The sequence below is a fragment of the Myxine glutinosa genome, chromosome 6 (assembly GCF_964187855.1).
Source record: "Myxine glutinosa chromosome 6, kmMyxGlut1.1, whole genome shotgun sequence".
Lineage (NCBI taxonomy): Eukaryota > Metazoa > Chordata > Myxini > Myxiniformes > Myxinidae > Myxine > Myxine glutinosa.
The window spans coordinates 175,830,953-175,857,234 of record NC_136266.1 but is presented as its reverse complement, the minus strand read 5'-3'; the positions used below and the strand labels follow the sequence as shown (position 1 = coordinate 175,857,234).

The following is a 26,282-nucleotide window of genomic DNA, read 5'->3' as shown; positions in this document are numbered from 1 at the left end:
TGAGATCGGCATTAATGCGCGTAGAGAGACAGAGAACAGGGTGCGGGAATCCGAGTGGTGCTTGGTGCGGGGATCCGAGTGGTGCTTGGTGCGGGGATCCGAGTGGTGCTTGGTGCGGGCATCCGAGTGGTGCTTGGTGCGGGGATCCGAGTGGTGCTTGGTGCGGGGATCCGATTGGTGCTTGGTGCGGGGATCCGAGTGGTGCTTGGTGCGGGTATCAGAGTGGTGCTTGGTGCGGGTATCAGAGTGGTGCGGATAACTGAGTGGTGCTTGGTGCTGATGGAGTGGTGCTTGGTGCGTATATCGGAGTGGTGCTTGGTGCAAGGATCCGTGGTGCTTGATGCGGATATCCGAGTGGTGTTTGTGCGGTTATCTGTATGGTGCTTGGTGTGGGGATACTAGTGGTGCTTGGTGCGGATATCTGAGTGGTGCTTGGTGCTGGTATCTGAGTGGTGCTTGGTGCGGATATCTGAGTGGTGCTTGGTGCGGGTATCAGAGTGGTGTGGATATCTGAGTGGTGCTTGGTGTTGATATCGGAGTGGTGCTTGGTGCGGGTATCGGAGTGGTGCGGATATCTGAGTGGTGCTTGGTGTTGATATCGGAGTGGTGCCTGGTACGGATATCGGAGTTGTTATTGGTGCGGAGATCAGGGAAGGTGCTCACCAAACGGTGACCGGACCGGCGGAGCCGCCACTCGGAACGCGCAATTAGTCCATCACAATCGATTCGTCTCGCAAATCATTCACAGGCGGCCGCCAGGACAGAGCGCGCAGGGCGATCCCGGCCGGATTCCCCCCATCGTCCGCACGAGCTGCGCCGAGGGAGGGCGGGAGAGAGGAGGCGATGCGAGTAAAGAAAAGGAGAAAAGAGAAGCGAGAGAGGGCGTGAGGAGGGGGAGGAGGGAGGAGGAGCCGACGCGGTTCCCATGCCGTGCGGAGCCCGTTGGGACCCTTCGGGAGCGAATGGTTCCCTTGCGGAGTTGCGGTTGCGGCTTTGCCCACGAGGAGGTGAAGCGGTACACCAGGACTTCCTTATAAGGGTCGGGCGAAGCCTCAAACAAAATATCTTAAAAACAAAATGTCGATTCGTGATTCGAATCAAGAGGAAATGTTCACGTTTTCACGGAGGTTTGCGACGCAATGCGCGGGGGTTTTGTTCATTTGGGGCGTTTTGTGAACCCTCTTTCCCCCCCAACGGGCAAAACCCCCACGACCGTTGATAATCCCCAAGGCAAATGGAGCCGAAGCCCCATCCCGGTACTACGAGCGCTGTTCCACTGTTAATGACTCGTAATCCCTTCCCAATCAGCATCTTAACTCCTTATTACCCTTTCAGACAAGTTTGTTTAATCAGCACCGAGCACCAAGCACCGAGCATGGCCCCGCCCACCTCATGTAACTCCATGTAAATCGTCTTCATTCGTAACTGCGCGAGTACAACTAAAATGGCTTCGTCTGCCTGGCGGCGCTCGCTCGGCTATTGTCTCTCGCAGACAAGCAGAGCTTGTACTCGGACGCGCACGCTCAGTTCGTAGGAGAGCGCTTCACGTGTCCCCGCCCTAGCCCCGCCCTCGGCCCTGCCCCAATCCCGCCCACGCCTAAGCTCCGCCCCACGTTTGCCGGGCCGCTCAAGCGCGTACCTCTGGAGTTGCGCACAGATCTCGATTTCGGATGCGATGGACCTGTCGCGCTGAGCACTTGGATCCCGCTTGCTCACGCCGAGCATTGAACTCTTGAACAACCGCAGCAACAGGAGCTTCACGGGTTTTCACCTTTTCCTGTGAATACGTCCTCCATCCCAAGACTCAGGAGCGCACTTTGGTGGAGACTCCGCCACCTGCCCCCTTCCCCTTCCCCGGGGATGATGGCTCAGCGGAAAGGGACCGCAGAGCCGATCCTTTGGGTTTTAACCTGCACCCTGGCCGTGTGCGCACTCGAAGGTAAGGAAGGGGACACGGGACACGGGACACGGGTTCCGAAGGGTTCAAAGACCTTTTAGTCGTTTTTTTGTTCATGCGTCTAACTCGCATTTCGAAACATCTTCGGTGTGACGCTCCCTCCCCCAAAACGATGCGCTCGTTCGGGTCTTTGTCCAGCACTTGGAACTCAAGGATCTCTGTGTCCACTCAGATCGGGGTCAACTCGAAGAGGAGTCTTTGCCTCGGGCTCGGGGACCAGGGATGGAGAGGAGGGGAGGGGGGGGGGAGGGGAGAGCAACCGTTTGAATGTCTCGTCATGATTATTCTATACTCTCGTTATGTCTCGTAGTTCAAGAGAAGCGTCCGAGATAGTCTGTCCGCTCGAAGGGTTGTCTCGCTCTGGTCCCTGTCTGCTCGGGAGGTCGTCTCGCTCTGGTCGTGTCCGCTCGAGGAGTTGTGTCGCTCCGGTCCCTGTCTGCTCGAGGGGTCGTGTCGCTCTGGTCCCTGTCTGCTCGGGAGGTCGTCTCGCTCTGGTCGTGTCCGCTCGAGGAGTCGTGTCGCTCCGGTCCCTGTCTGCTCGAGGGGTCGTGTCGCTCCGGTCTCTGTCTGCTCGAGAGGTCGTGTCGCTCCGGTCCCTGTCTGCTCGAGGGGTCGTGTCGCTCCGGTCCCTGTCAGCTCGAGGGATCGTGTCGCTCCGGTCCCTGTCCGCTCGAGGGGTCGTGTCGCTCCGGTCCCTGTCTGCTCGAGGGGTCGTGTCGCTCCGGTCCCTGTCCGTTCGAGAGGTCGTCTCGCTCTGGCCCCTGTCCGCTCGATGGGTCGTATTGGTCTGGTCGTGTCCGCTCAAGGGGTCGTCTCGCTCCGGTCGTGTCCGCTCGGGGGGTCGTGTCGCCCCGGTCCCTGTCTGCTCGAGTGTTCGTGTCGCTCCGGTCACTGTCTGCTCGAGGGGTCGTGTCGCTCCGGTCCCTGTCTGCTCGAGGGGTCGTGTCGCTTCGGTCCCTGTCTGCTCGAGGGGTCGTCTTGCTCTGGTCCCTGTCTGCTCGAGGGGTCGTCTCGCTCTGGTCCCTGTCCGCTCGAGGGGTCGTGTCGCTACGGTCCCTGTCCGCTCGAGGGGTCGTCTCGCTCCGGTCCCTGTCCGCTGGAGGGGTCGTCTCCCTCTGGTCCCTGTCCGCCCGAGGGGTCATCTCGCTGCGGTCTTGTCCGCTCGAGGGGTCGTCTCGCTCTGGTCCCTGTCCGCTCGAGGGGTCGTCTCGCTCTGGTCCCTGTTCGCCCGAGGGATCGTCTCGCTGCGGTCTTGTCCGCTCGAGGGGTCGTCTCGCTCTGGTCCCTGTCCGCCCGAGGGGTCGTCTCGCTGCGGTCTTGTCCGCTCGAGGGGTCGTCTCGCTCTGGTCCCTGTCCGCTCGAGGGGTCGTCTCGCTCTGGCCCCTGTCCGCTCGAGGGGTCGTCTCGCTCTGGTCCCTGTCCGCTTGAGGGGTCGTGTCTCCCTGGTCCCTGTCCGCCCGAGGGGTCGTCTCGCTGCGGTATTGTCCGCTCGAGAGGTCATCTCGCTCTGGTCCCTGTCCGCCCGAGGGGTCGTCTCGCTGCGGTCTTGTCCGCTCGAGAGGTCGTCTCGCTCAGCAAAGCCGTCTCGTGTGCAGTGAGGAGTCGGCATTTTTGAGACGCGAACATTCCTGTGTAATGGCTACTGGAAGTTCTGGCTACTAGAACGATCGTGGGTCATTTTGGTCGCGGTCAGAATAGCTCGGGCTCGGTCTTGTCATCTCTCCCTCATTCGCTCCCACTCCAATGAGCAGACCTCAGGTTGTCCTGGTATCGAGGACACCGCCATTTAACCCCGTTCCTGACATATAATATTCCCTGATGTTAATGGGTCGCCACGTGATGATCGTTCGTGAAATGATTCACGTTAATGGCGGAGTGGACCATGGTCTGCACACCCAACGTGGCCGAACGTTGTTAAACAACAGAAAAAAACCGACCTGCCGTTCACAAGACCATTCACATCATCGTCTGCGATTACACGACCCCCGGATGGTGATGGCGGACCCATGATGGTTAACATTTTAAACACGATAGGCTCATGTATGAATTTGTGATTCAAATGGTGTATCCGATCATCACCCCCCACAATCCCCTATCCAACATCACCCCTACCCCTCCGCGATGTTGGCGACGATCGCTGCTAACGTGAGATTTTGATTTATTTCGAGTCGATTCCCCCATCAAGCCCCGCTTGCCTTTTGTCGCTGAGAAAGGCTTCGCTTGACTGGGCTTTGTCCGGGTTTAGGCAGATCAGCCCCAACAAGTCCGAGATCCATTCCGAGCTCAAACCCCTTTCACCTACAAACATTTTTACTTTCTCTTTCTTTGTTAAACGTATTCAAATTTGAAATGAACTCGGACAATCCTTATCTCACATTTGGCTGTTAAACCAATTTTTAAAAAATATATATAATTTTGTTACGTTATCTTATTATAATGGAGCATAGGTATATGGTTATGTATGTATGTATGTATATTTGTGACCAAAACGTCTTCTTCTTCTTCAAATATATAAGAAATTGAAAAACAAGGTCTGTGAAGCCATGAGGCATTGAGGTGGTGAAGACCTGTGACTATATATATATATATATATATATATATATATATATATATATATAATATATATATATATATATATATATATATATATATATATATATGTATATATGTATATATATATATATATATATATATATATATATATATATATATATATATACACATACATATATACATATATATATATATATATATATATATATATATATATATATATATATATATATATATATATGTAATTGCCTTTAGTTTATGAAATATTGCCGAGATTGTTATCCAGCAACTTTTGAGCAACATTGATTGCCTGCAGTGCTTTGCCGGTTTGCTCCGAGGATTCATGGATGGAAAATCGAGAAGGCATTACCTGCATTGTAAAACTGGACGATGAGGATGGATAGCCAGCTCAGAAATTCCCGACGTGGCATTTACGATTCCGCAGGAGTTCCTGCCGTACCTTTTACTGTAGCACTTTTCAGGAGAAACACCAATTGTGTTCAAGATGGGTTGGAACGTTCAAGGTATACTCGTCAATCTTTGCCTCCAGTTGCTGGTGGTTGTAGTGCGTGTGTGTGTGTCATGTCTGGGCCTCTTCATACTGGCTATTTCTGTTTAATGGGAGATGGAGTGGCCATCGTATATGGCATGCAATCTTCTTGCGGGAGGTTGCCATTCCTTTGTTGCACTGAGAGTTCCTAGAGGATCTTCTCGACACGACAAACGGCATGAGCCGGACCGCCAGTTGGAGGCTAAATTTGGAATTTGGCTAGGATCCTGATGTTAACTTACTCGGTTTAAGGCCAAAAGATCTTCAGTATCCACCACCAGCAGACAGTTCCCTGAATTTGCATCCCAACCGACTTATAGCACACTTTTTGATGTTATGCTCTGTCGACAAAAATGACAGTGTAACAGTTTATATTCGTGTCGATGATCGAAGTCAGACCAGAGAGCTCAAAGGGATGTCTGCTACATCAGCAGCATCAGTGCTTGAACCAGAATCTAAAGGATAACTGAGTGTCAGATGGGTTTTTCTTATTACCCTGATGTTACCATGTGTGGAGGACACAGAGTTGCAGGAAATGTGATAAAATCTTCATGATAACCAAGCGGAAACTTAGTCCTTTGCATTCCCTCTTTGTTTTCTTTCTCTCATTCTTTATCTGTAGTTAAATAGGCACCTTCTGTCCAACAGTCGTTCCCTGCCTGAATCCCCCCTGACAGCTCCAATGTGTGCTCCATATGGCGCCCGTGGATCCAGGCCTTTTGGATCCCTTATGGTCTGCTCTATGCGACATCACGTTGTAACGTCGCGTTCTTGTTGCTTGTTTTACAGTCCAGAAAACACACCCAATTAGAGTAGCCATTGTCTTCCCTGAGCTACCGTTATTTATATGTCATCGCGCATGCGGACAGAGAAGGCATTTTGTCCTCATGTCTATACTGCACACATCCTGGTTACTCCTTAGTGAAATCGACCTCCAAAATGTCAGCTTTAGGTCGAACAGATCGGGTCTAGCATTGATGTGATGGACAAAAGTTACTGCTCTGGTCTTCAGAAGCACTCTTGCACGCAATTTGAAAGGCTGGTTGTCTTTTAAAGGGTAGCAGTGGATTAGTGACACAGGGGTTTTGTATGTTATCATGTTCAATGCTGACGAACCCACTGGGGTGTACGTGTAGGGCATTGGCCAATCCCTTGTCTGGTGTTTTTGGGTATGCCGGTGAAATCGAACACGTTTTCCTCGGTATTTATCATCGCTCACTCTCTCGGAGGATGCTTCGCTCGGTGCTATGCCGAGCACGTCTGCGGATCCGGCCAACGGAGGGAACCACAGGCTTGCGGCCAGAGAGCGGTCAACATTCCCACGACGACCCTTAATGGGCTTCACACAAAGTAAAAATACAAAGATAGATGTCTTCTAAAAGTTTGTCCTGCTGAGTGGACAAGTTCATTTGCGTCCTTATTTTGGTAATGCGGTGCTTTGACCGCTAGAATGAATGTGCTGCGTAGACACGGCGGCTCTTCACCCAGTAAATTCTCTCCTCATCCTCATGACACTTCAAGTATCAGGAATCACCGTGAACACTGGTCATGGTAGAATCATCTCACTTTTCCCACCATAATTCTCTCTTTACGCTCAGTGCACGACCGCACGATTCCCACCATAAAACCTGCTTCCACGTTGAGTCCTCGGTGCTCAGACATGGCTGTTGCGCTTTGAGTTTCCAACCCACGCCTTTCATGAGATGTACAATCCAGTGATTTGTCGCTTCATATTTCGGTGGACAGACACCGATAATGTATTTTTGGCCGAAACGTTGGGGAGGGGGTTTTTGTTTTTGAACAACAGTGCGATCATCCAAGCTGGATTTCCGAGCATTTTGTGCCTCACACTCTTTGAGTCCCTCCCCACACTCCCACCCAGATTCCAGTAACCCCTGCGGGTGAGGTTCGCCGCCAATTTATGCATTTTGTCTGAGGGGAGTGATCCTGCTAGCTGTTACCAATCGACAGGAAAGAGCTTGTTTGAAAGCATTTGACCTTTGTGGACACGAACGCTGCCTCCTGGATGGTGCATTATTCCTCGACCTTCCAGCCACGCACCACAGCCCAGACAGAGTTCCAAAGCTTTTTCTTTTCCAAAAATTCCGACAGCCCTTTAACATAGGGAAGCCTGCGACTAGGCCTGTATGAAGTGTGCTCTGTCAATATCTGTGTCCAAGGCTTCATTGGAAAAGGTGACAATTGATGAGTCACATACACCTTGTGCCACAACTTCTGCTGCAAGATTATTTTTTCCCACTGATGGTATAGCTTGGTGAACAAAAATGATCATATTTATTTTGTACTTTGGACCTTGAGTAATGAATGAGCTGTTGGACATATTGGAAAACCTTAAATATGTCATCATGATTTCTAATCTGTAAAATTTCCTTCATATAAATGAACTTAAAAATTTTTTTGCGTGGAAGTTTGGTCACAAAAGAAGGGAGGTCGCATACTCGTACTTATAGTCAGGTTCACTATGTTTATTCATTCAAAAATTTTGGAGATTAGCAAAACTATACATTTTTGGAATATTCAGAGCACGAGGAATCCAATAATTAATGTTTGCATTTGCGTCAACACCTTTGCGAAAATGACACTCAGGAAAATGATGAAGATCTGTAAAAGCATATTCCTGAACGGTATAGACCGAGTAGATCCTGTGTATAGGACTTATAGTTCAATCTGATACTAACAAGGCTGCTTTCTTGCTTTATAAACCCATACCTATAACTTCAAAGGACTTGCAATATCATGTATTATGGAATACAGTTTTATCACAAATATAAAGACAATGGTTTTCAATTACCTTTGTTTGTTGCTTTTCTATAATCCTGAGCACTATTTTGAGGCCTTTATTGGATTCCTTGACCCAGAAAACATAGGATTAGCATATTTAATTAAGTTTCTAGGTTGACTGGAAGCCGAGATAGCGCAAAATATGTATTTTATGGCGGCCATTTTGAAAATCCAAAATCTGTGTCTGTGCAAATGCCAACATTGATTTTCGGATTCTCCATGCTCTGATGATTCCAAAAATGTATAGGTTTGCTAATCTCACAAAATTTTGAACCAAATTATATTTGTTAACGTAGTGAACCGGACTATTACTTGTACAAGCTCTTCTTCAATTATATTATCTGCCTGAAAACATTACTTTTTGATTTTGTGGCCTATGTTCCCAATGTTCCAGGGCTGTCAGAATCAGAAATTTTTTTTAAATCACCGGACAGCTAGATGGAAATAGGAATATTTACTTCCGCCACCGGAGGTGGATGGAGGTTATGTTATCACACCTGTCTGTTTGTTTGTTTGTTTGTTTGTCTGTTTTTGAACACGACAACTCAAAATAAGTTGTGGATGGATTCAGCCGAAATTTGGGGGGGAGGTTGGGAATGTGAAACGGACAAATTGATTAGATTTTGACGAAGATCCGGATCCGGATCTGGATCCCAGAATTTTTAAAGTGATTCTTCACCATTGAGAGATGGAACAAAAAGCAATATATATAGCACAGTATCTCAAAAAGTAATGGACGGATTCGATGGAAACTTGGTGGACACGTTGGGTGTGTGACGAGGAAGAATCGAATCGATTTTGGGGAAGATTCGAATCCAGATCCAGATCAGAGATTTTAAAAGTGATTCTTCACCATTGAGAGATAGGACAAAAACAACGAAATAGAGCACGATATATCAAAACGTTATGGACATATTTGGACGAAACTTTGTGGACACGTTGGGTGTGTGACAAGGCCAAATCAATTAGATTTTGGAGAATATCTGAATCCGGATCCAGATACCTGTATTTAAAAATATATATGTGATTCTTCACTATTGAGGAAAGAGCCAAAAATGATATATAGCATGAGTTTTCAAAAAGTATGGGACGGCTTATGACGAAACTTGGTGGATGAGTTGGATAAGTGACAAGAAGAAGCCGATTCGATTTTGGTTCAGGTCCGAATCCAGACCTGGCCTATCAGTGAGATATAAACCGTAAACCGTTCAGCCTGGTGGAGGTATGCTGTCTACCGAATACCGATCTATTTCACCATGAAGCATTCCTCTATGCAAAGAAGAATTGGAGTTTGAGAAAAATGAAATTCTTTTTTTTTTTTTTTTTTTTTTTTTTGTATACTGAATCGAGGCTCGTGAAAGAGGTGACATTTACTTCACAAACAAATCAACCAGACAAACAAAATATATAAAAAGAGGGAGCGGAAGACAAGAGAAGGGGAAGCACACAAACACTTGAGAGCACACAACATTTAAGAGCAGGGAGATGTGTGGGAGGGAGAGGGCTTAGGGGCAGGAGGCGTGGGAAGGGGTGGGGGGGGGAGGAGGGGCGGGTGGGAGAAGTATAAAACACAAGGACACCAAGGACTTCCAAGACAGAAGTTGGTATTTCAAAAAAGTGGAATTGGGGTGAAATTAGCGGGGGTAGAAAAGATCAAGGTTTTGGATGGGGGAAGATAAGAGATGGTGGTGAAAAGCTGTTTTAAAGACCTGGAGGGTGGAGTGGGATTGAAGAGAGTGAGGGAGTTTGTTCCAGAGGCAGGAGAAAAGAGGAAACGAGAAACAGTAAACATTAAAATCCAGAACTTGCCCTGTTGACAACCCAGAGTTTTGTCATTGAAAATTTATTACATTATGTTTAACCCTAAAACTAGTTTCGGCGCTGGTGAGACGTATCATTAGCAATAACACAACTCTACAAGCCTTGAGTGTGAGGTCTTGATACTGTGACAGTGTGACACAAACCCTGTGCCAACAGCTCGTGCCCCATTTGTTCACTTCCTCACACTAATGTGTCTCCTACATTGAAGAATAACACCATACTCGGGCTCAGTGAAACCTGTTGATATTGATGAATGCATTTGTGCACAATTTGTGTTACCGCATGTAAATGGTCCGAGGCATATTAACGCTAATAGTTTGCTAATGGCCAATAACATCCCTGCACTGTGCTGCTTAAATCAATTTGCCTTTGCACATGTCTTTCAGTCGCCGAATCTGGAGGTTAAAAAAACGAAACAATGTTTCTTTGTACGTTCCTTTTTAATGTGGATCCAGGAAATCAGGGTACTTGCTGAAAGCTCAGCACAGGATTCGCTCGCCTCACCCGGTCATTGCAATGTTATTCTTCCGTTGTTTGAGCGGAACTAACCGAATGGTGATGAGCTGGACTGGATGTTGGGTCACTTCTGCATATCATTCTCAACACTTATATCTAATGTTGTGTAATGGTCAGTAAAGATGTATGTTATTATTATTGATTGCAATTAGAGGATTTCTTTTATTTCTCACGCAATAAATAAATTGCGCTCTTTTCTGCGCAATAAATTGCGCCATGCGCACGACGACCAATCCCTCGATTTCTAAGCGTCTTTTTAAAGGCAGAAAAATGGATTTAGGGCAGTTTTATGATCTTCAACACAACCAGTGAGCTGTGAGCATGAAGTCATTGCAGAATCGAAATCTGTGGCTTATAATTTAGTAACGGGCAGAAGATTTTCCTCTGGGGAGATCAGTGCAATTCCATGGCGCAGACGTTGCGTGCCAAACAGAACTCCATGTGCTAAAAACACCATGTCTGCCCACGTGGCAGCAATACCTGCGCAAGGCAAGGCTCATTAAAAGGCATGCATTTGTTAAATTGAGGGTGAGCTTGCTTACGTTTTAAGTAATGGAGAAAAGAAATGCTTGTTTTAAGTTCGTCGATGTGAATATACTTCACACACTTCAAACAATCAATTCCAAAACTGTGTGAATGAGTTTGCCTTAAGGCAATCTTGTGAACTTAAATATTTAGCTTTTAATTTTATTCTTTTATTTATTTATTTTATTTTCTAGTATTGAATCTGGTTGGTCGGGTTAGTGTAAGTTGTGCAATGGTTAGATAATTGATTTATTCTGCTTTTTTGTTTCTATGTCTAAAACCGAGTGGCAATGTTTCTGCTTGTCAAAAGGTGCCCAGGACTACTTGGTCTTGCAATACGTTTGTGGTGCTCATTGTGCTACCTGGCGAGCATCATTGAACCGCCGAGGGCCTCCTTGTTATTTATTCTAGCAGCCTGTTGTATTAGAAGCTATGGACATTTCAATAAACAAGTTCATTTTCAATAACCATCTGTCATTTATAACAAAATATCTGTCATTTCGTAAATGAGACTTTTAAAGAAGTCTGTCACTTTTTAATCTGTCACTTTTTAACCAATAAAAACGTACGTTTTGAAATGTGCAAAAACGAACAAACAAATGAGTATGCTTGGGTTAAAATTTAGAAAACAACAACCGCTTCAGCTTTTTAAGGCCCACTGACATTGATGCTGACTAGATGTAATCGATACAGTAGATACATGGAACTGAATGCTCCAAACGTAGATCAATGCAGTGGTGATGTCACTAAATATATATATATATATATATATATGTATATATATATATATATATATATATATATATATATATATATATATATATATATATATGAGGGGAGATGGGAGGGGAGATTGGAGGGGAGAGGGGGAGGGGAAGGGGCGAGGGGGAGCAGAGGGGAGGAGAGGGGAGAGATATACTGTATATACACTACATGACCAAAAGTATGCGGACACCCCTTCTAATTAGTGGATTCGGCTGTTTCAGCTACGCCCATTGCTGACAGGTATATATAATCAAGCACACAGCCATGCGATCTCCATAGACAAACATTGGCAGTAGAATGGGCTGTACTGAATAGCTCAGTGACTTTCAAGGTGGCACCGTCATCGGATGCCACCTTTCCAACAAGTCAGTTCGTCATATTTATGCCCTGTTAGAGCTGCCCCAGTCAACAGTAAGTGCTGTTATTGTGAAGTGGAAACGTCTAGGAGCAACAACAGCTCAGCTGCGAAGTTGTAGGCCACACAAGTTCACAGAACGGGACCGCCGAGTGCTGAAGCACATAAAAATCGCGTGGCCTCGGTTGCAACACTCACTACCGAGTTCCAAACTGCCTCTGGAAGCAACGTCGGCACAACAAATATTCGTCGGGAGCTTCATGAAATGGGTTTCCATGGCCGAGCAGCCGCATAGATGCCATAGTCCCACAATGGGTAGATACCATCACTCTGCATATGTATGGGTAGGGGATCACATTTGTGAAGTTTTGTGTTGATCGGATAAGGTTCGTTTTTCTATCCAAGATGGCTGCCAAATCACGCGACCTATGATATCATCATTTTCAACCTGTATGCAACAGTGCTGTTAGATGATATTCGTAAAATTTTGCATCGATAGGGTGAGCGGTTTCAGAGATATAATTATTTAATATTTTCCTTCAATCCAATATGGCTGCCAAACCATGTGACCTATGATATCATACATTTCATATTTCAATACAAATGGGTCATAGATCATGTGCATGCAATTTCTGATTTCTAGGATAAGGAATTCGATTAAAACATTTTATGCTGGTATACCACTTCACCTATGATGTCATCATTATCATGGTTTTGTTCCCCATTTGGAGTACTTGACAATGTGCCAAGTTTCAAATTTTTCCATTCAGCAGTTTCTGAGAAATAATTTTTTAAATTATTTGCTTTTAATCCAAGATGGCTGCCATACCACGTGGCGTATGACGTCAAAATTATTAAAAAGACATTCTGCACGGGTGTCACTCCTACCCTGAAAGTTTCGTCTCAATCGAACGTATGGTTGCTGAGAAAAACGAGGTTTAGCCCGTATGGACGTACGGACGGACGGAAGGAATTACGGACGGACGGAAGGAATTACGGACGGACGGAAGGAATTACGGACGGACAACCCGAAAACATAATACCTCCAGCGACTTTGTCGGCGGAGGCATAAAAATCACGTATCCGGATCAGGATCTTCACCAAACTCCAATCAATTCGTCGTTGTCACACGCCCAATCTGTCCTCCATGTTTGGTCCAAATCCGTCCATTAATTCTTGAGATATCCTCTCACAGACAGACAGACAGACAGGTCTGAAAATACAACCTCTGCCCACATTCAGTGGCAGAGACAACAAATGTAAACAGTCGTTGAAGGCTTCAAATCCAGCCAGGTCGAGGCGCAGTGTGCAGGTGCTACAGATGAAATTCGCTTCCCAATTTTCAATCCACCTGAAGCACGCTGCAATTACTTTAACCGTGGGAGGTGACATTCGATCACACTGCTGGAAGGACTTGTTGACAAAAGTTTCATGTTTTTGGCCGTGAACATAGGATGACCCGGGCTTGAGTATGCAAGTTCGAGGGAAGTCGAAACTTTTTGATAAATGTGACTTCACAACATTGTTTCGTCGAACCGACATGGACATTTGTCGAGGAAATTGGAGGCTATTTATAATCAGTGATCATGCATACCTTCTACTACCAATGCCATACGTACCCATACCATGTTTCGGTGGCAATAAGTGATGTTGAGATTAACTTTAACCATAGGAGCATCCCTTACACGGATGTTCATGGGAATTACATTGGTACAATTCAAATAAAAAATGCAATTAAATTTCGTTATCGTAACTCAAATTTAAATGCAATAAAATTGATACAACTGAAACTAGAAGGGCACTCAGTAGAGAGCATACCTCCGCCTGGTTGGCCATATCACTCAATGGTGAAGAATCACTTAAAACATTCTACTAGCTGGATCCGGATCCAGATCATCACCACATTCGAAAAGAATCGTCCTTGTCAGACACCCACCCTGTCCAACAAGTTTCGGCCAAATCCATCCAAAACTTTTTGAGATATCCTGCTATGTATCGTTTTTGGCCCTATCTCCCAATGGTGAAGAATCACTTTAAAAATTCTAGTAGCCGGATCCAGATCTTCACCAAAATTGAATCGATTCTTCCTTGTGAGACACGCACCTTGTCCAACAAGGTTTGTCCAAATCCGTCCATAACTTTTTGAGATATCCTGCTACGTATAGTTTTTGGCCCTATCTCCCAATGGTGAAGAATCACTTTAAAATTTCTAGTAGCCCGATCTGGATCTTCACCAAAACTGAATCGATTCTTCCTTGTCTCACACCCAACATGTCCACCAAATTTCGTCCAAATGCATTCATAATTTTTTGAGATGTCCTGCTATGTATCGTTTTTAGCCCTATCTCCCCAATGGTGAAAAATTACTTTAAAAATTCTAGTAGCCGGATCCGAATCCGGATCTTCACCAAAATCTAATAATTTCGTTCTTGTCACATACGCTACATCTCAGCCAAATTTCGTCCGAATCCGTCCACAAGTTTTTGAGATATTTTGTTCACAAACGGACAAACAAACAGACAGACAGGGGTGAAAACAAGACCTCCATCCACCTTTGGTGGCGGAGGTAATTAAAAGCTCAAGTTGTTTATTGACAAGTGTAATTATTGACAAGGAGGGTGACAAGTGTAAGACCAGCCTTGCTACATCACCAAAGAAACACGTAGGTTCCAAAGAGAAGCATTGAACAATCGACACTGATGAGTCTACGATGATGATTCCAACTTGAGTGCGCCGTCACCTAATGGGCATCGGTACTTAAGTGCTGCCTCCACCCATGGGTGGCTCTCCACAATGTCAAAGACAAGGCCTTAAGCTCCCAAAGTCACAGCAATGCCAAGGATAGAGAGAAGTAATGACCAATTCATGAACACATTTCGGCCTACTGGCATCATCACCAAAGTACGACGACTTCTCCTCACGACGATGGCCTGATGCGACATCTCCCATGGGACTTTATTTTAAACTATTGTGGAACTACAAAGCTGTGTCAACTCAGTCATTTCTGTGCAAATTGTAATCGGCATGTGCCACCTGCCAACCAAACACCATGCTCCTGGTAAAGCAGCCAGACAAAAGACTTAAATGTGCTTATGATTAACTTAACTGATGTACAGACTTAGCATTTAATGTGGAATATTTTTTTTTTCTTGACTTGGTTTTCCTTTCTGAACTCAGAATATCAATCTGGTGAGTTTATTTTACGCTTCGGTGATTTCTTTGTTGAAAGAACCATGTCACTGATTGTCTGTCGCAGCAAGAAGTCAATAACAGGATTATATCACAGGTGGCGTGACAAAATGTACGGACAGGTACATTTGACGATTGGCTTCACAATCGGGTATATAAGGGTTGTTGTGTTCTGTATTAGTGGAAAACAACTGCTGCACATCTACAAAAGTTATTGCCGCTTCCTCTGGAGATGGTCCGTCAACTCGACAATGCTGTTTGTCATGGAGTGGTGGCTTTACGAAATTCCGGCATGAAACAGTGTGCTAATGCTCGGCAGTATGGCATCACTCAAGGTCAGGTGTCAAAGATCCCGAAACGAAATGCTCAGAGGGGTGTCCCTCCTCCAATATCGAGGCCAGGACGTCCCCGCAGAAACACAAGGAGGGATGATCGCCAGCTGCACCAGTTAGTCCGCAATGGCCATACCAAGTCAGCTAATCGGCTTAGGGCAGAGTGGCAGCAACTGACAAATGTGCCTGCATCCAGAAGGCTAGTCAACCAACGACTGGTTCAAGCAGGCTATCGTGCCAGGCGTCCCCTGAGAAAGCCACGCCTGACAAGACAACACCGCCAGCGCCGATTGCAGTGGGCCAGAGAGCACCGTCAATGGCAGCCAGGACACTGGAATCACGTGATCTTCAGTGACGAGTCTTGATTTCTGGTCTATCGTCAACATGGCCATGTCCGAGTGCGCAGACAAGTGCATGAAGCCTACAACGAAGATTGTATAGTGCCAAGAGTCCAAGCTAGAGGTGGTGGGGTGACCGTTTGGGCTGCTTTTCATGCAAGAGGCAAAACTGACTGAGTTGTTCTGAATGGAAACCTGAACCAGTTCAAGTACAGGGCCATTCTGGAAGAAACATTGCTTCCATTTGCTCGTGTAGCCTTTCGAGGAAACTTTGTCGTCCAAGATGACAATGCATGGCCTCATCATGCTCGCATGATCCAACACTTTCTTGCTGACCGTGGTGTAGAGCATATGAAGTGGCCTGCCATGTCCCCGGATATGGATCCGATAGAGAACTTGTGGGCAGAATTAACGCGTCAAATCGACAACTTGGACCAGCAGCCTACCTCTGTGCATGAATTGCAGCAGGCTATTGTCACTGCATGGCAAGCGATTCCTGTCCAAACCTTGGCAAATCTCGTGAACAGCATGCCTCAACGTGTAAGTGCTCTCCTGAATGTTTGTGGGGGTTACACGACGTACTGAACTGTAATTTTACTGTCCGTAATCCCAGTTGTAATTTAACTTTTGTTTTTGTTAAAAGAAATTTGGCTAATGTGCAAAATAAAGAAATACTTCTGGAAAACGTACAGAAGTTTAATGCAGTACTGTCCGTTAATTGAGTTTAATGTCAGTTTGCATAACTTTCAAGGATCAATTTATTTGCTTTGAAATGTCAAATGTGATTTTTGTTTCTTTTGAAGGTCACATTAACAAAATCTGGAATAATTTCAACATAAGTCCAATGAACTTTTGGTTCTAAGTCAACTTGAAAAGTAAGTTCACCCGCACAAAAAAAATATTCCATATTAAATGCCAAGTCTGTATAAAGCTCAATCTGACCACTCACTCACTGATATTAATGTCCGATACCTTCTGGGTGACGAAGGAAGCTGAAAATTGGCGTGCCGGCGGACATCAAAGCCGGTACATCGGGAAAAATCACAGAACCGTCGGAAAGCATCCGTAAATGAAAACTTACTTTAAAAAACCGTAAAATCCGTAAAAAGAAAAAAAAAGAAAAAAACCTCAATCGATATCGAGCCGGAGGGCGGTGATGCTTGCCTCTCATCATAAAGCTTATTTTTATTATGTACCTACGTATGAAGCACTGTTTGTTGTTGCTTACAATGTGTAAGCATACTCCACTGGTGTTTCAATAAAGCTGTATGGATTATTGAAATTGAAGTTGATTTAAAAAACAAAACACTTTCAAAGGCCATTTTTTTACCAGCAGAGTGGGGGTTGGCCTTTTTTGGGCACCTTGGTCCACTTTTTGAAGCAATGTTTTATGGCCGGATGCTCTTCCTGCCACCAACCATGTTGGTTGCCTCTTGCGACACACAGTGAATTACCAGTGAGCTGGTACTCAATTTGCCGACCTCGGAAGGATAACAGGCTGAGTCAACCCCCCTGGCGTTAATTCAGCGATCGACCGGGATTCGAACCCAGGATCCTAGGATCCTAAGCCGGCACCCTAGCCGCTAGCCCAACACCAGGGTTTTTCCCAACACCAGTGTCTGTGTGGCACTTTGAAGACCGATATTTATAATCTACTATATAAGAGGGCCGTTGGTCTGTATGTGTGTCTGCGTGTGTCGCCACTTTTCTCAGAGATGGCTGAACAGATCTTTGTCAAACCTTCAGAGGTTCATCAGTGACTGCCTGGGAGTGTCTGCCTGGGAGTGGAGTGACTGCGTGGTCTGAATCAAAATTGATGATCTGAGATGAGGTAGTTGGAGAAAATGAAGTATTTTATATCAACAGAAGATAGACATGACCTTGGTATTAGATAGACATGTTGGATTCCATGACCTTGCTGATGATTGGAAGTAAGCTGATAGGTCTGTAATTATGGGGATCCGTTTTTGCACCTTTTTTAATATAATGCGGTGATGTGGGCTGATTTCCAAGCAGATGGAAGATGACCGAGGGCAAATTATAGGAGAAAAGACAGAGAGCGGATGTGTAAGAGCATCAGAGCAGGTTTTTATGACGTGAGAGCTGATGCTGTCCACCTTCTCAGGTTCAAAAGACAAACAGTCCAAGAGCATTTTGGTTCAGGTCAATCAAACCTGTGGAGACAATAGCCAGGGAGAAACACTGAGGAGTCAGGGACCTCCTGTGGAAGGAAAACTTCTGTTAAGCAGACAATTTCCAGCCTATCAGCAGCAGCCTGGATTGAGAGATCTGTAAATGGAGGCACATCAGACATTGCCTGCAATAGGAAACTAAACATCTTGGGTCCAATCTTCCAAATCTCTTGCCAATTCCATTTCCTCACCTGTACACCCTTCCAACATGTCCAAGCCTATACAACTGCACCTGTCCCACTATGCTTTCACATATCTCCTCACCTCCTTCTCTCATCCATCTTCCTCCTTTCCGTCATGCATGACTCTCCACGTCGACCATGCATTAACCACCTAAAACCTTGCCTCCCATGCTGAACCATTCCCATCACATACTTATGCCGCAAATGATGTGCATGACAACGATCTGAAACTGTATCTGTACAAGATACAGTAACTACAGCATCAGACTGAAAGAAATAAGATGGAGAGGTATGAAATTTGCACCGCCATTGCCCAATGGATCGAAAAAGGCCAGGATTTTCTAAACAACATATTCTCTGGTGACGAGGCCCACTTCCATCTCAACAGCCCGTGAAGAAACAGAAAATTCGATTTTGGGCAGAACGCGAACCACATGAACATATGGTAGAACTAGTTTCTGTAGCAAAAGTAACTGTTTGGTGTGCTGTCGGACGTATCGGTATAATAGGACATTAGTGCTATCAGAGGTCACGGTATAATAGGACTTTTCTTCTTTGAGAACGAAAATGGACAACCATTGACCGTCAACACAGATAGATACATTGACCTGCTGAAGAGAAGATTCCTTCCGGCACTGAGAAGGAAGAAAGACATCACGATGATTAAAAATATATATATATATATACATGGGCTAAGGCTCGTAATAGAGCTGACACACACACACACACACACACACACACACACACACACACACACACACACACACACACACACACACACACACACACACACACACACACACACACACACACACATACCGGACATACTGATGAGACAAACACTTAACACAGCCACTGAGCTTGGGGGAAGTGCCGTCACTACCGTCACTTCCTGGTATACTCTGTGTACCAGCGATGTCAACAATGGCGCCGCTTTTCTCACTGCACCTAGTGGGGCATTTCCTCCAGAGGAATTTCGTCCTCCCCATAGATGCCAACCGATGGGGATTGTCCATGCTCTACCTTTTCAAGCAAGGAAGCAGCACGTACCATTTTAAAAGTCTTTGGTATGACTTGAACTGGTCCAAGCCAGATGGGTGTTTTTTTAGGAGACACCATCTCCTCACTGGATGGCCGTTGTCTCCCCACGGGAATTAATCCGCCCTTAATGAGGTGCTGTTTATATTCCTGGCAAGGTGTCACCCGTCACCTTTCCCACTAGCAAAGCCAGTGAGGGTGTCGGTTTAGTCGCCGACAACCCGATCATGTAGCACTGGGTTATGTGTTACCAGTAGCATGTCTAAAAGATTGACCTGACCAAAAAAATTCAATTGTTTATATTTGTATTATGTATATATATGTATATTAAAGCGCGGTGTTACGCGCGCTGCTTGTGAGCATGGAGGAAGCGGACAAGCGGTAACATATAAACGTTTTTATTGTAAGACTACACTTTAACACTGTACTCCTCCGGGCTGGTCGCCCGGGGTATATCATGAGGCCACGCCTACCCCTCGGGCGTGGCCACCGCCCACTTGGTGCGTGGAATGATGTCACCACGCCAGTGGGCTTTTGTGTCCGCCACACGCGCCCCCCCAGAATTCCCGCGCACCTGGAGGGCCAGTTTGCGGGGCAGACGAATGACCCGGCCGAAGCGCCCCCTGGCGATCGGCGGCGTCCGGGGTGCAGGGATGCCAGGTGGGATGCCCCTGGCTGCTCCTGGGATGGGTGCAGGACCGGGGGGCGGCGTGGCGGCGGGGCTGGGCGGTGCCGGGGGTCCGCCCGCAAGAGGGCGGCCCCGACGTGGGGGTCGGGCCACTGGCGGTGGATGGTCCACATCGAGGTGGGCCGGCTTGAGGCGGTCTACCGAAACGCGGTCAGGAGTACCGCCGATGTCCAGGGTGAAGTGCTTCGCCCCGGTCTCCAGCACGCGGAAAGGCCCGTCGTACGGGGGCCGCAGTGGTGTCCGATGGGCATCGTGGCGGACGAAGACGTACTCCGCCGTGCGAAGCTCCGGGGCGACGTGCGTCGGTGGGTGCCCGTGGCATGCCGTTGGCACCGGGGCGAACCTCTGGGCGGTCTCTTGCAGAGCGGAGCGCTGCTGTGCCGCGGACCATGGTGCCGTGGAGTCGGGGAGGAACTCGCCCGGCACCCGCAGCGGTTGCCCGAAGACCAACTCCGCCGCGGATGCGCGCAGGTCCTCCTTGGGCGCCGTCCGGAGGCCCAGCAGGACCCAGGGGAGCCTGTCGACCCAGCCGCCGTCGCGGAGGGTGGCCCGGAGCGCGGCCTTCAATGAGCGGTGAAATCGCTCACACAGGCCGTTAGCCTGGGGGTGGTAGGCCGTGGTTCGGTGCAGCCGGACCCCGAGCCCCTGCGCAACCGCCCCCCAGAGCTCCGAGGTGAACTGGGGGCCGCGGTCGGATGAGATGTCTGAGGGGGCGCCGAACCGGGCGACCCAGGTGGCGATGAAAGCCTGCGCGACATCGGCCGCCGTTGTGGAAGCCAACGGCACGGCCTCCGGCCACCGGGTGGTGCGGTCCACCATGGTGAGGACGTGGGTGAAACCCCGCGAGGGGGGCAGAGGTCCCACCAGGTCCACGTGGACGTGGTCAAACCGGCGTTCCGGCACCGTGAACGGGGCCAACGGGGCCTGAGTGTGCCGGTGCACCTTGGCGCGCTGGCACGCGAGGCATGTCCTGGCCCAGCCGCGGACGGCCTTCCGGAGGCCATGCCAGACGAACTTGTCGGCGATCAGCCTTTGGGAGGCCCTCGCGCCCGGGTGGGACAGGCCGTGGATGGCGTCAAACACCTGGCGCTGCCAGCCCGCGGGCACAATGGGGCGGGGACGCCCGAGGGAGACGTCGCACAAGAGGGCCGCGCCCGCGCCGTCGAACGGCACCTCGGTGACGCGGAGGCCCGTGACGGCGGTCCGCAAGGCCTGGACGTCGGGGTCAGCGGCCTGGTCCGCTGCCATCCGGGCATAGTCGATGCCGAGGTGGACTGCGTGGGCGACGGCCCGGGAAAGGCAATCCGCCACCGGGTTGTCCTTCCCCGCGACGTGCTGGATGTCCGTCGTGTACTCGGACACGGCCGAGAGGTGACGCTGCTGCCGGGCCGACCACGGCTCGGTGACCTTGCCCATCGCGAAGATCAGCGGCTTGTGGTCGACGAAGGCAGTGAACGCCCGGCCCTCGAGCAGATGGCGGAAGTGCCTGACCGCCAAGTGAAGTCCGAGCAACTCGCGGTCGAAGGTACTGTAACGGCGTTCGGGCGGGCGAAGCTGCCGGCTAAAGAACGCCAGCGGTTGCCAAGCTCCACGCACCCATTGCTCGTGCACCGCGCCCACCGCGTAGTCCGAGGCATCGGTGGTGAGGGCGATCGGTGCATCGGGCGCCGGGTGCGCGAGCATGGTGGCGTTAGCCAAGGCGAGCTTCGCGCCCGTGAACGCCGTGTCCATCTGCTCGGTCCAGGTAACGTCGCCTTTGCCCGGCTTACCTCGGAGAGCTTCGTGCAGGGGGCGCAGGAGCTGGGCGATACGGGGCAGGAACCGATGGTAAAAGTTCACCATGCCCAGGAACTCCTGCAGCCCTCTGATCGTGCGGGGGCGCGGAAACCCCTTCACCGCCTCCACCTTGGCCGGCAGGGGGACGGCTCCGTGCCTGGTGACACGGTGCCCCAGAAAATCGATTGTGGCGGCGCCGAACCGGCACTTTGCGGGGTTCACAATCAGGCCATGCTGGCCCAGGCGTTCGAAGAGCGTGCGGAGGTGGCGTAGGTGCTCTTCGCGGGACGCGCTGGCGACGAGGATATCGTCCAGGTAGACGTAGACAAAATCCAAGTCGCGCAGGACGCTGTCCATCAGTCGCTGGAACGCCTGAGCCGCATTCTTCAGACCGAAGGGCATGCGCAGGAACTCGAAGAGTCCGAATGGCGTGATGACCGCCGTCTTCGGGACGTCCTCCGGCCTGACGGGGACCTGATGGTAGCCGCGTATGAGGTCCACCTTCGAGAAGAAGGACCTGCCCGCCAAACGGGCGGAAAAGTCCTGAATGTGGGGGACGGGGTAGCGGTCGGGAGTCGTGGCGTCATTGAGACGGCGATAGTCCCCGCACGGTCGCCATCCCCCGCCGGGCTTCGGCACGATGTGCAGCGGCGACGCCCAAGCGCTCTCTGAGCGCCGAACGATGCCGAGTCGCTCCAGGGTAGCGAACTCCGCTTTTGCCACCGCCAGCTTCGTCGGCTCGAGGCGGCGTGCCCGGGCGTAGACCGGTGGCCCGACGGTGGGGATGTGATGGGCCACCCCGTGCTTGACGGCCCCCGCCGAGAAGGTGGGCCGCGTGAGGGCCGGGAAGCCGGCGAGGAGGCGGGTGAATGCGTCCGCTGCCGGAAGCGTACAGACCAACGTGGCCGGAACCGAATCGTTCGGCAAGCCGCTTGGCAAGCCGCTCGTTGAGCTGGGCAACGCACATGCGAGCGAGCTGAACGTCTCGGCCTGGACAAGCCGTCTGCGCTTGACGTCGACCAGGAGCCCATTAGCGCACAGGAAGTCCGCGCCAAGCAGTGCCATGGGCACGTCGGCGGTGACGAACGTCCATCGGAAAACCTGCCCTCCAAACCGCAGAGAGAGGCAGCGTTTTCCGTACGTACGGATGGGCGTCCCGTTCGCGGCAAGCAGCGCGGGGCCCCCACCCGCGGCGTGCTTGTCTGACGTGCCGGCGGGAATGACACTCACCTGTGCTCCCGTGTCGCACAGGTAACGGCGCCCGGAGAAGGTGTCCGTTATGAACAGCAGGCTGCTCGAACGGCCGGCGCTCATCGCCACAATTGAGCGCCGGCCCGGGCGTTTCCCGACCCGTTGAAGGAGCACGGCGGATGACACCGCCGAGCTTCGTGGCCGAACTTGGCGTGGAACCAGCACCAGGTGGTGGAGCTGGAGGAGCGCGGCTGGCTCCGCCAGGCCGGTGGAGTCGACGGGTTTCCCCGCGGTGGCGGTTTTCGCCGCGGCGGTGGGCGGGGCGTGGCGGCGTTCACGAGGTGCGTATCAGCATGCTGCTGAAACTCAGCGTGCTGTAGAAGATGATGCTGTGGAACAGCAGCGTCGAAGGCCGTGACGGCCACGCCAACGCTCGCCCGCGTGTCCGAAGCGGCGAAGTACTTGTCCGCCTCGGCCGCCAATGCTCGGGGTTCCGTTAGCCCGGTCCCGGCCAACGCGAGGCGAACCTGCGCTGGAAGTTGGCGACGGAAAAGCGCCCGGAATAGCGAACCGGGGGCTTCGTCGCCCAACAGTGACAGCATATGGTCCATTCGGACCGACGGGCGCGTCTCACCGAGCTCGGGGAGATCCAGGAGGCGGTCGGCCCGTGCGTCGTCCGTGAGGCTGAACGTGGCTAGGAGTAGCCGCTTGAGTGCCTCGTACTTGTGGCCGTCCGGTGGGTGGCGAAGGACGGACACAACTCGAGCGGCCATGCCGGGCCCGAGGGAGGCGACGACGTGGCAGTAGCGCGTGTCATCGCCGGTGAGGTGCCGAAGCTGAAATTGGGCTTCGGCCTGGACGAACCAGACTTCGGCCTGAGCCTCCCAAAATTCCGGAAGTTTGACGAAGGCGGCCATGGCGATGGCGTCGCGTGTGGAAGGATCGCTCCGGCAGATCCAACGTCGAGGGTCACCAGTAAAGCGCGGCGTTACGCGCGCTGCTTGTGAGCATGGAGGAAGCGGACAAGCGGTAACATATAAACGTTTTTATTGTAAGACTACACTGTAACACTGTACTCCTCCGGGCTGGTCGCCCGGGGTATATCATGAGGCCACGCCTACCCCTCGGGCGTGGCCACCGCCCACTTGGTGCGTGGAATGATGTCACCACGCCAGTGGGCTTTTGTGTCCGCCACAATATATATATATATGCTTGTATTTGCTGCCTGTGGATGTGTGTATGCCTCATCTGGCTCAGTACAACGGACCTTATTGGGTTTGAAGTGATGTAACAGTATTATGCTGAGGACTTGAACTGAAGATGCGGTCACTGAGGCATGTTTGTGATCTGAGCGTGTTTTGAACTTGCATACATTCAGTTAAAGCAACAGCTTTATCAGTAACTTTATTGAAGCAGATGGGGATCAGTTGATCAGGTGGATGGAAGAATCAGGATTGAGGCAAAATCACATTGTGCGATGGGAGCACAGGCAGGTCTCCAGTCGAGCGTGGTTTGTCCCTAGTTGGGGACCGCCAAGGCCTGAGTGGCAGTGGTGAATTGTAGCAATTAGGATGGGGCCCGGCATGTAATGAGGCACATCGGGGAGCGGCAGGCGGGCTACGGATTAGCGAGGCTTAGAGCATATAAAGCTGCTGCTGCCACCTACCAGAGAAGAATCACTACATCTGCATCAGCACCATGCTTTGTGTTGAGCAGCTTTGCAGAATTTAATTGCACATGATGCCTCTTGTGTTTTTGCTTTTTTGGAGGGCAGCACTTGCTGGCTCATGTTTTGCCCATGTGTTTGGCACATGTGTGTGTGCCTACCTGCATGAACTACTCGTGCCCATATACGCACCTTGTGTCTCACTATATGAATTGTGATCATCTGCACAAGTTACCCATCTGCAAAAGACAATAGACTGCTTCACTTGGAGAATAATCTCCTCAGGGGAATGTCAACCTGTTTTTATTTCGAGACAAAAATTATCACAATCACCTAAAGTAAAATTTTCAGTAATAATATTATACTAAGGACATGTTTTGCTTTACCTGTGGTTTTGAAACATTTTAGTTTTATTGCCACACATCCTTAGGCCTTTTAAACCATTCGAGGCCCATCTGGAGTATACCTGCTAGCAACAGGTGTGTCCTTGCAGCGTTGTTTTTCTGCTGAAAGGTTGTGATTTAACCGGAAGTGACAGGCTTTAACCCTCGAGCTATATCATTCACCAATGTTTTCAAATGGTGCACTGTTTGTTTATATAGAGGAGAGCAGCACTCTTACATCCTCACAAAAGTGATGGAAAAATAGGAGAAAATCTCTCATATCTTAATATTGTTACGGATCGCGGATTAGATGTTATTTACCGAGCGGTGGTATTGCCGCGACCTAACAGTTCCCCCGATTCTTTCCCAACTCACCCGATTCCACCCGAACGTTGGCCAAATCGCGCTACGCTAAATCAATGATTGGAAAGGACACAACGACTGGGATAAATGAAACGACGCAAGGGGTACAGTTCTCAAGACCTCCGGAGGAGGGTATAATTAGTGGTGGAGAAAAGGGGTAGATTACAAGGTAGTGAGGTAAAGACACAGAAGAGATAGGCACTTAAATACAATCTTATCTTTTCCCAGACAGACCACACACAAACGGGACAAGGCTGACTTACACAGGGATTGATGGCAGGGAAGGACAGGTAGTCGATAGCACAAGGTGCACCTTGGCTCGGGGGCAGGATCAAGCACGGTCCAAGAGATGCAGGGAGGTCTCACTGCGCTCGGAGGTGGCGTCTTTCTTGCTTCAAGCTCAGCGCGCATCTGACGTCACCACTCCCTCAGCTGTGCATGCTCAACGGGGAGTGACACGCCCTCGGCTGGTTGGCTCCGCCCCAGATGGGACCGGTCCGCCGCTTCCATTGGGTGCGGGGGTTACCGGGCTCCGCCCTTGACGAGGAGCTGACAGGGAGCCCCTATTTGATTTGATAACCCCGTCGAGCACATGTTTGATGGCGGCTCGTGGGGAAGGCCTCGTGCCCTCCCAACACCCCCTACCAACCAAGCCGGAGTGAGGACGCGCACTCCCTGTGCACGCCGCCGCCGTTGCTCTTGTTGTTGTTGTTGTTTCTGAACCGTGAGGAAGAGCTGCGGGGAGGTATTGGGAGGTCCTAAACTTCTTAACGGTGCCATACAATCACATTCTGGTGCAACGAAGGGTCAGAATTAATGGAAACGAATCCTTAACTGACATAGACTAAGAATAACTAGCAAGATGTCCTATAGTTGTCTACGTGAGATGCGGTGGACCTGGATGCGACATTTAATGGGGGGAAATAGGGGGAGGTCGGGTCTACAGAGTGTTGTTTACAGAAAATGGGACTAGGGAATGGGGGATTGGGGATAGTTGGGAAGTATTGAGGAAATAGGGGAATATTTACAAGCGGATATGGATGGATGCAAATCCCATATCCGCAACAATATTATATAGGTACTGGAGGCTTCAATTCCAA

The 26,282-nt window shown here is 49.7% G+C and overlaps 1 protein-coding gene across 6 annotated transcripts in view; it reads left to right on the top strand.

The window, feature by feature from the left end:
• Positions 1-1,649: 1,649 nt before the first annotated feature.
• Positions 1,650-26,282, top strand: part of LOC137428972 (ephrin type-B receptor 2) — a 252,354-nt gene continuing 227,721 nt past the window's right edge. For 4 of the 6 annotated variants that reach the window (XM_068118905.2, XM_078780887.1, XM_068118901.2 and 1 more), the window contains exon 1: positions 1,654-1,939. In XM_068118905.2, coding sequence (XP_067975006.1) covers positions 1,861-1,939 — 79 coding nt within the window. In that variant the 5' untranslated portion in view covers positions 1,654-1,860. Of the gene's footprint in view, positions 1,940-26,282 lie in introns of all 6 variants that reach the window. The other 2 variants (XM_078780888.1, XM_068118902.2) reach the window with 2 other exon arrangements.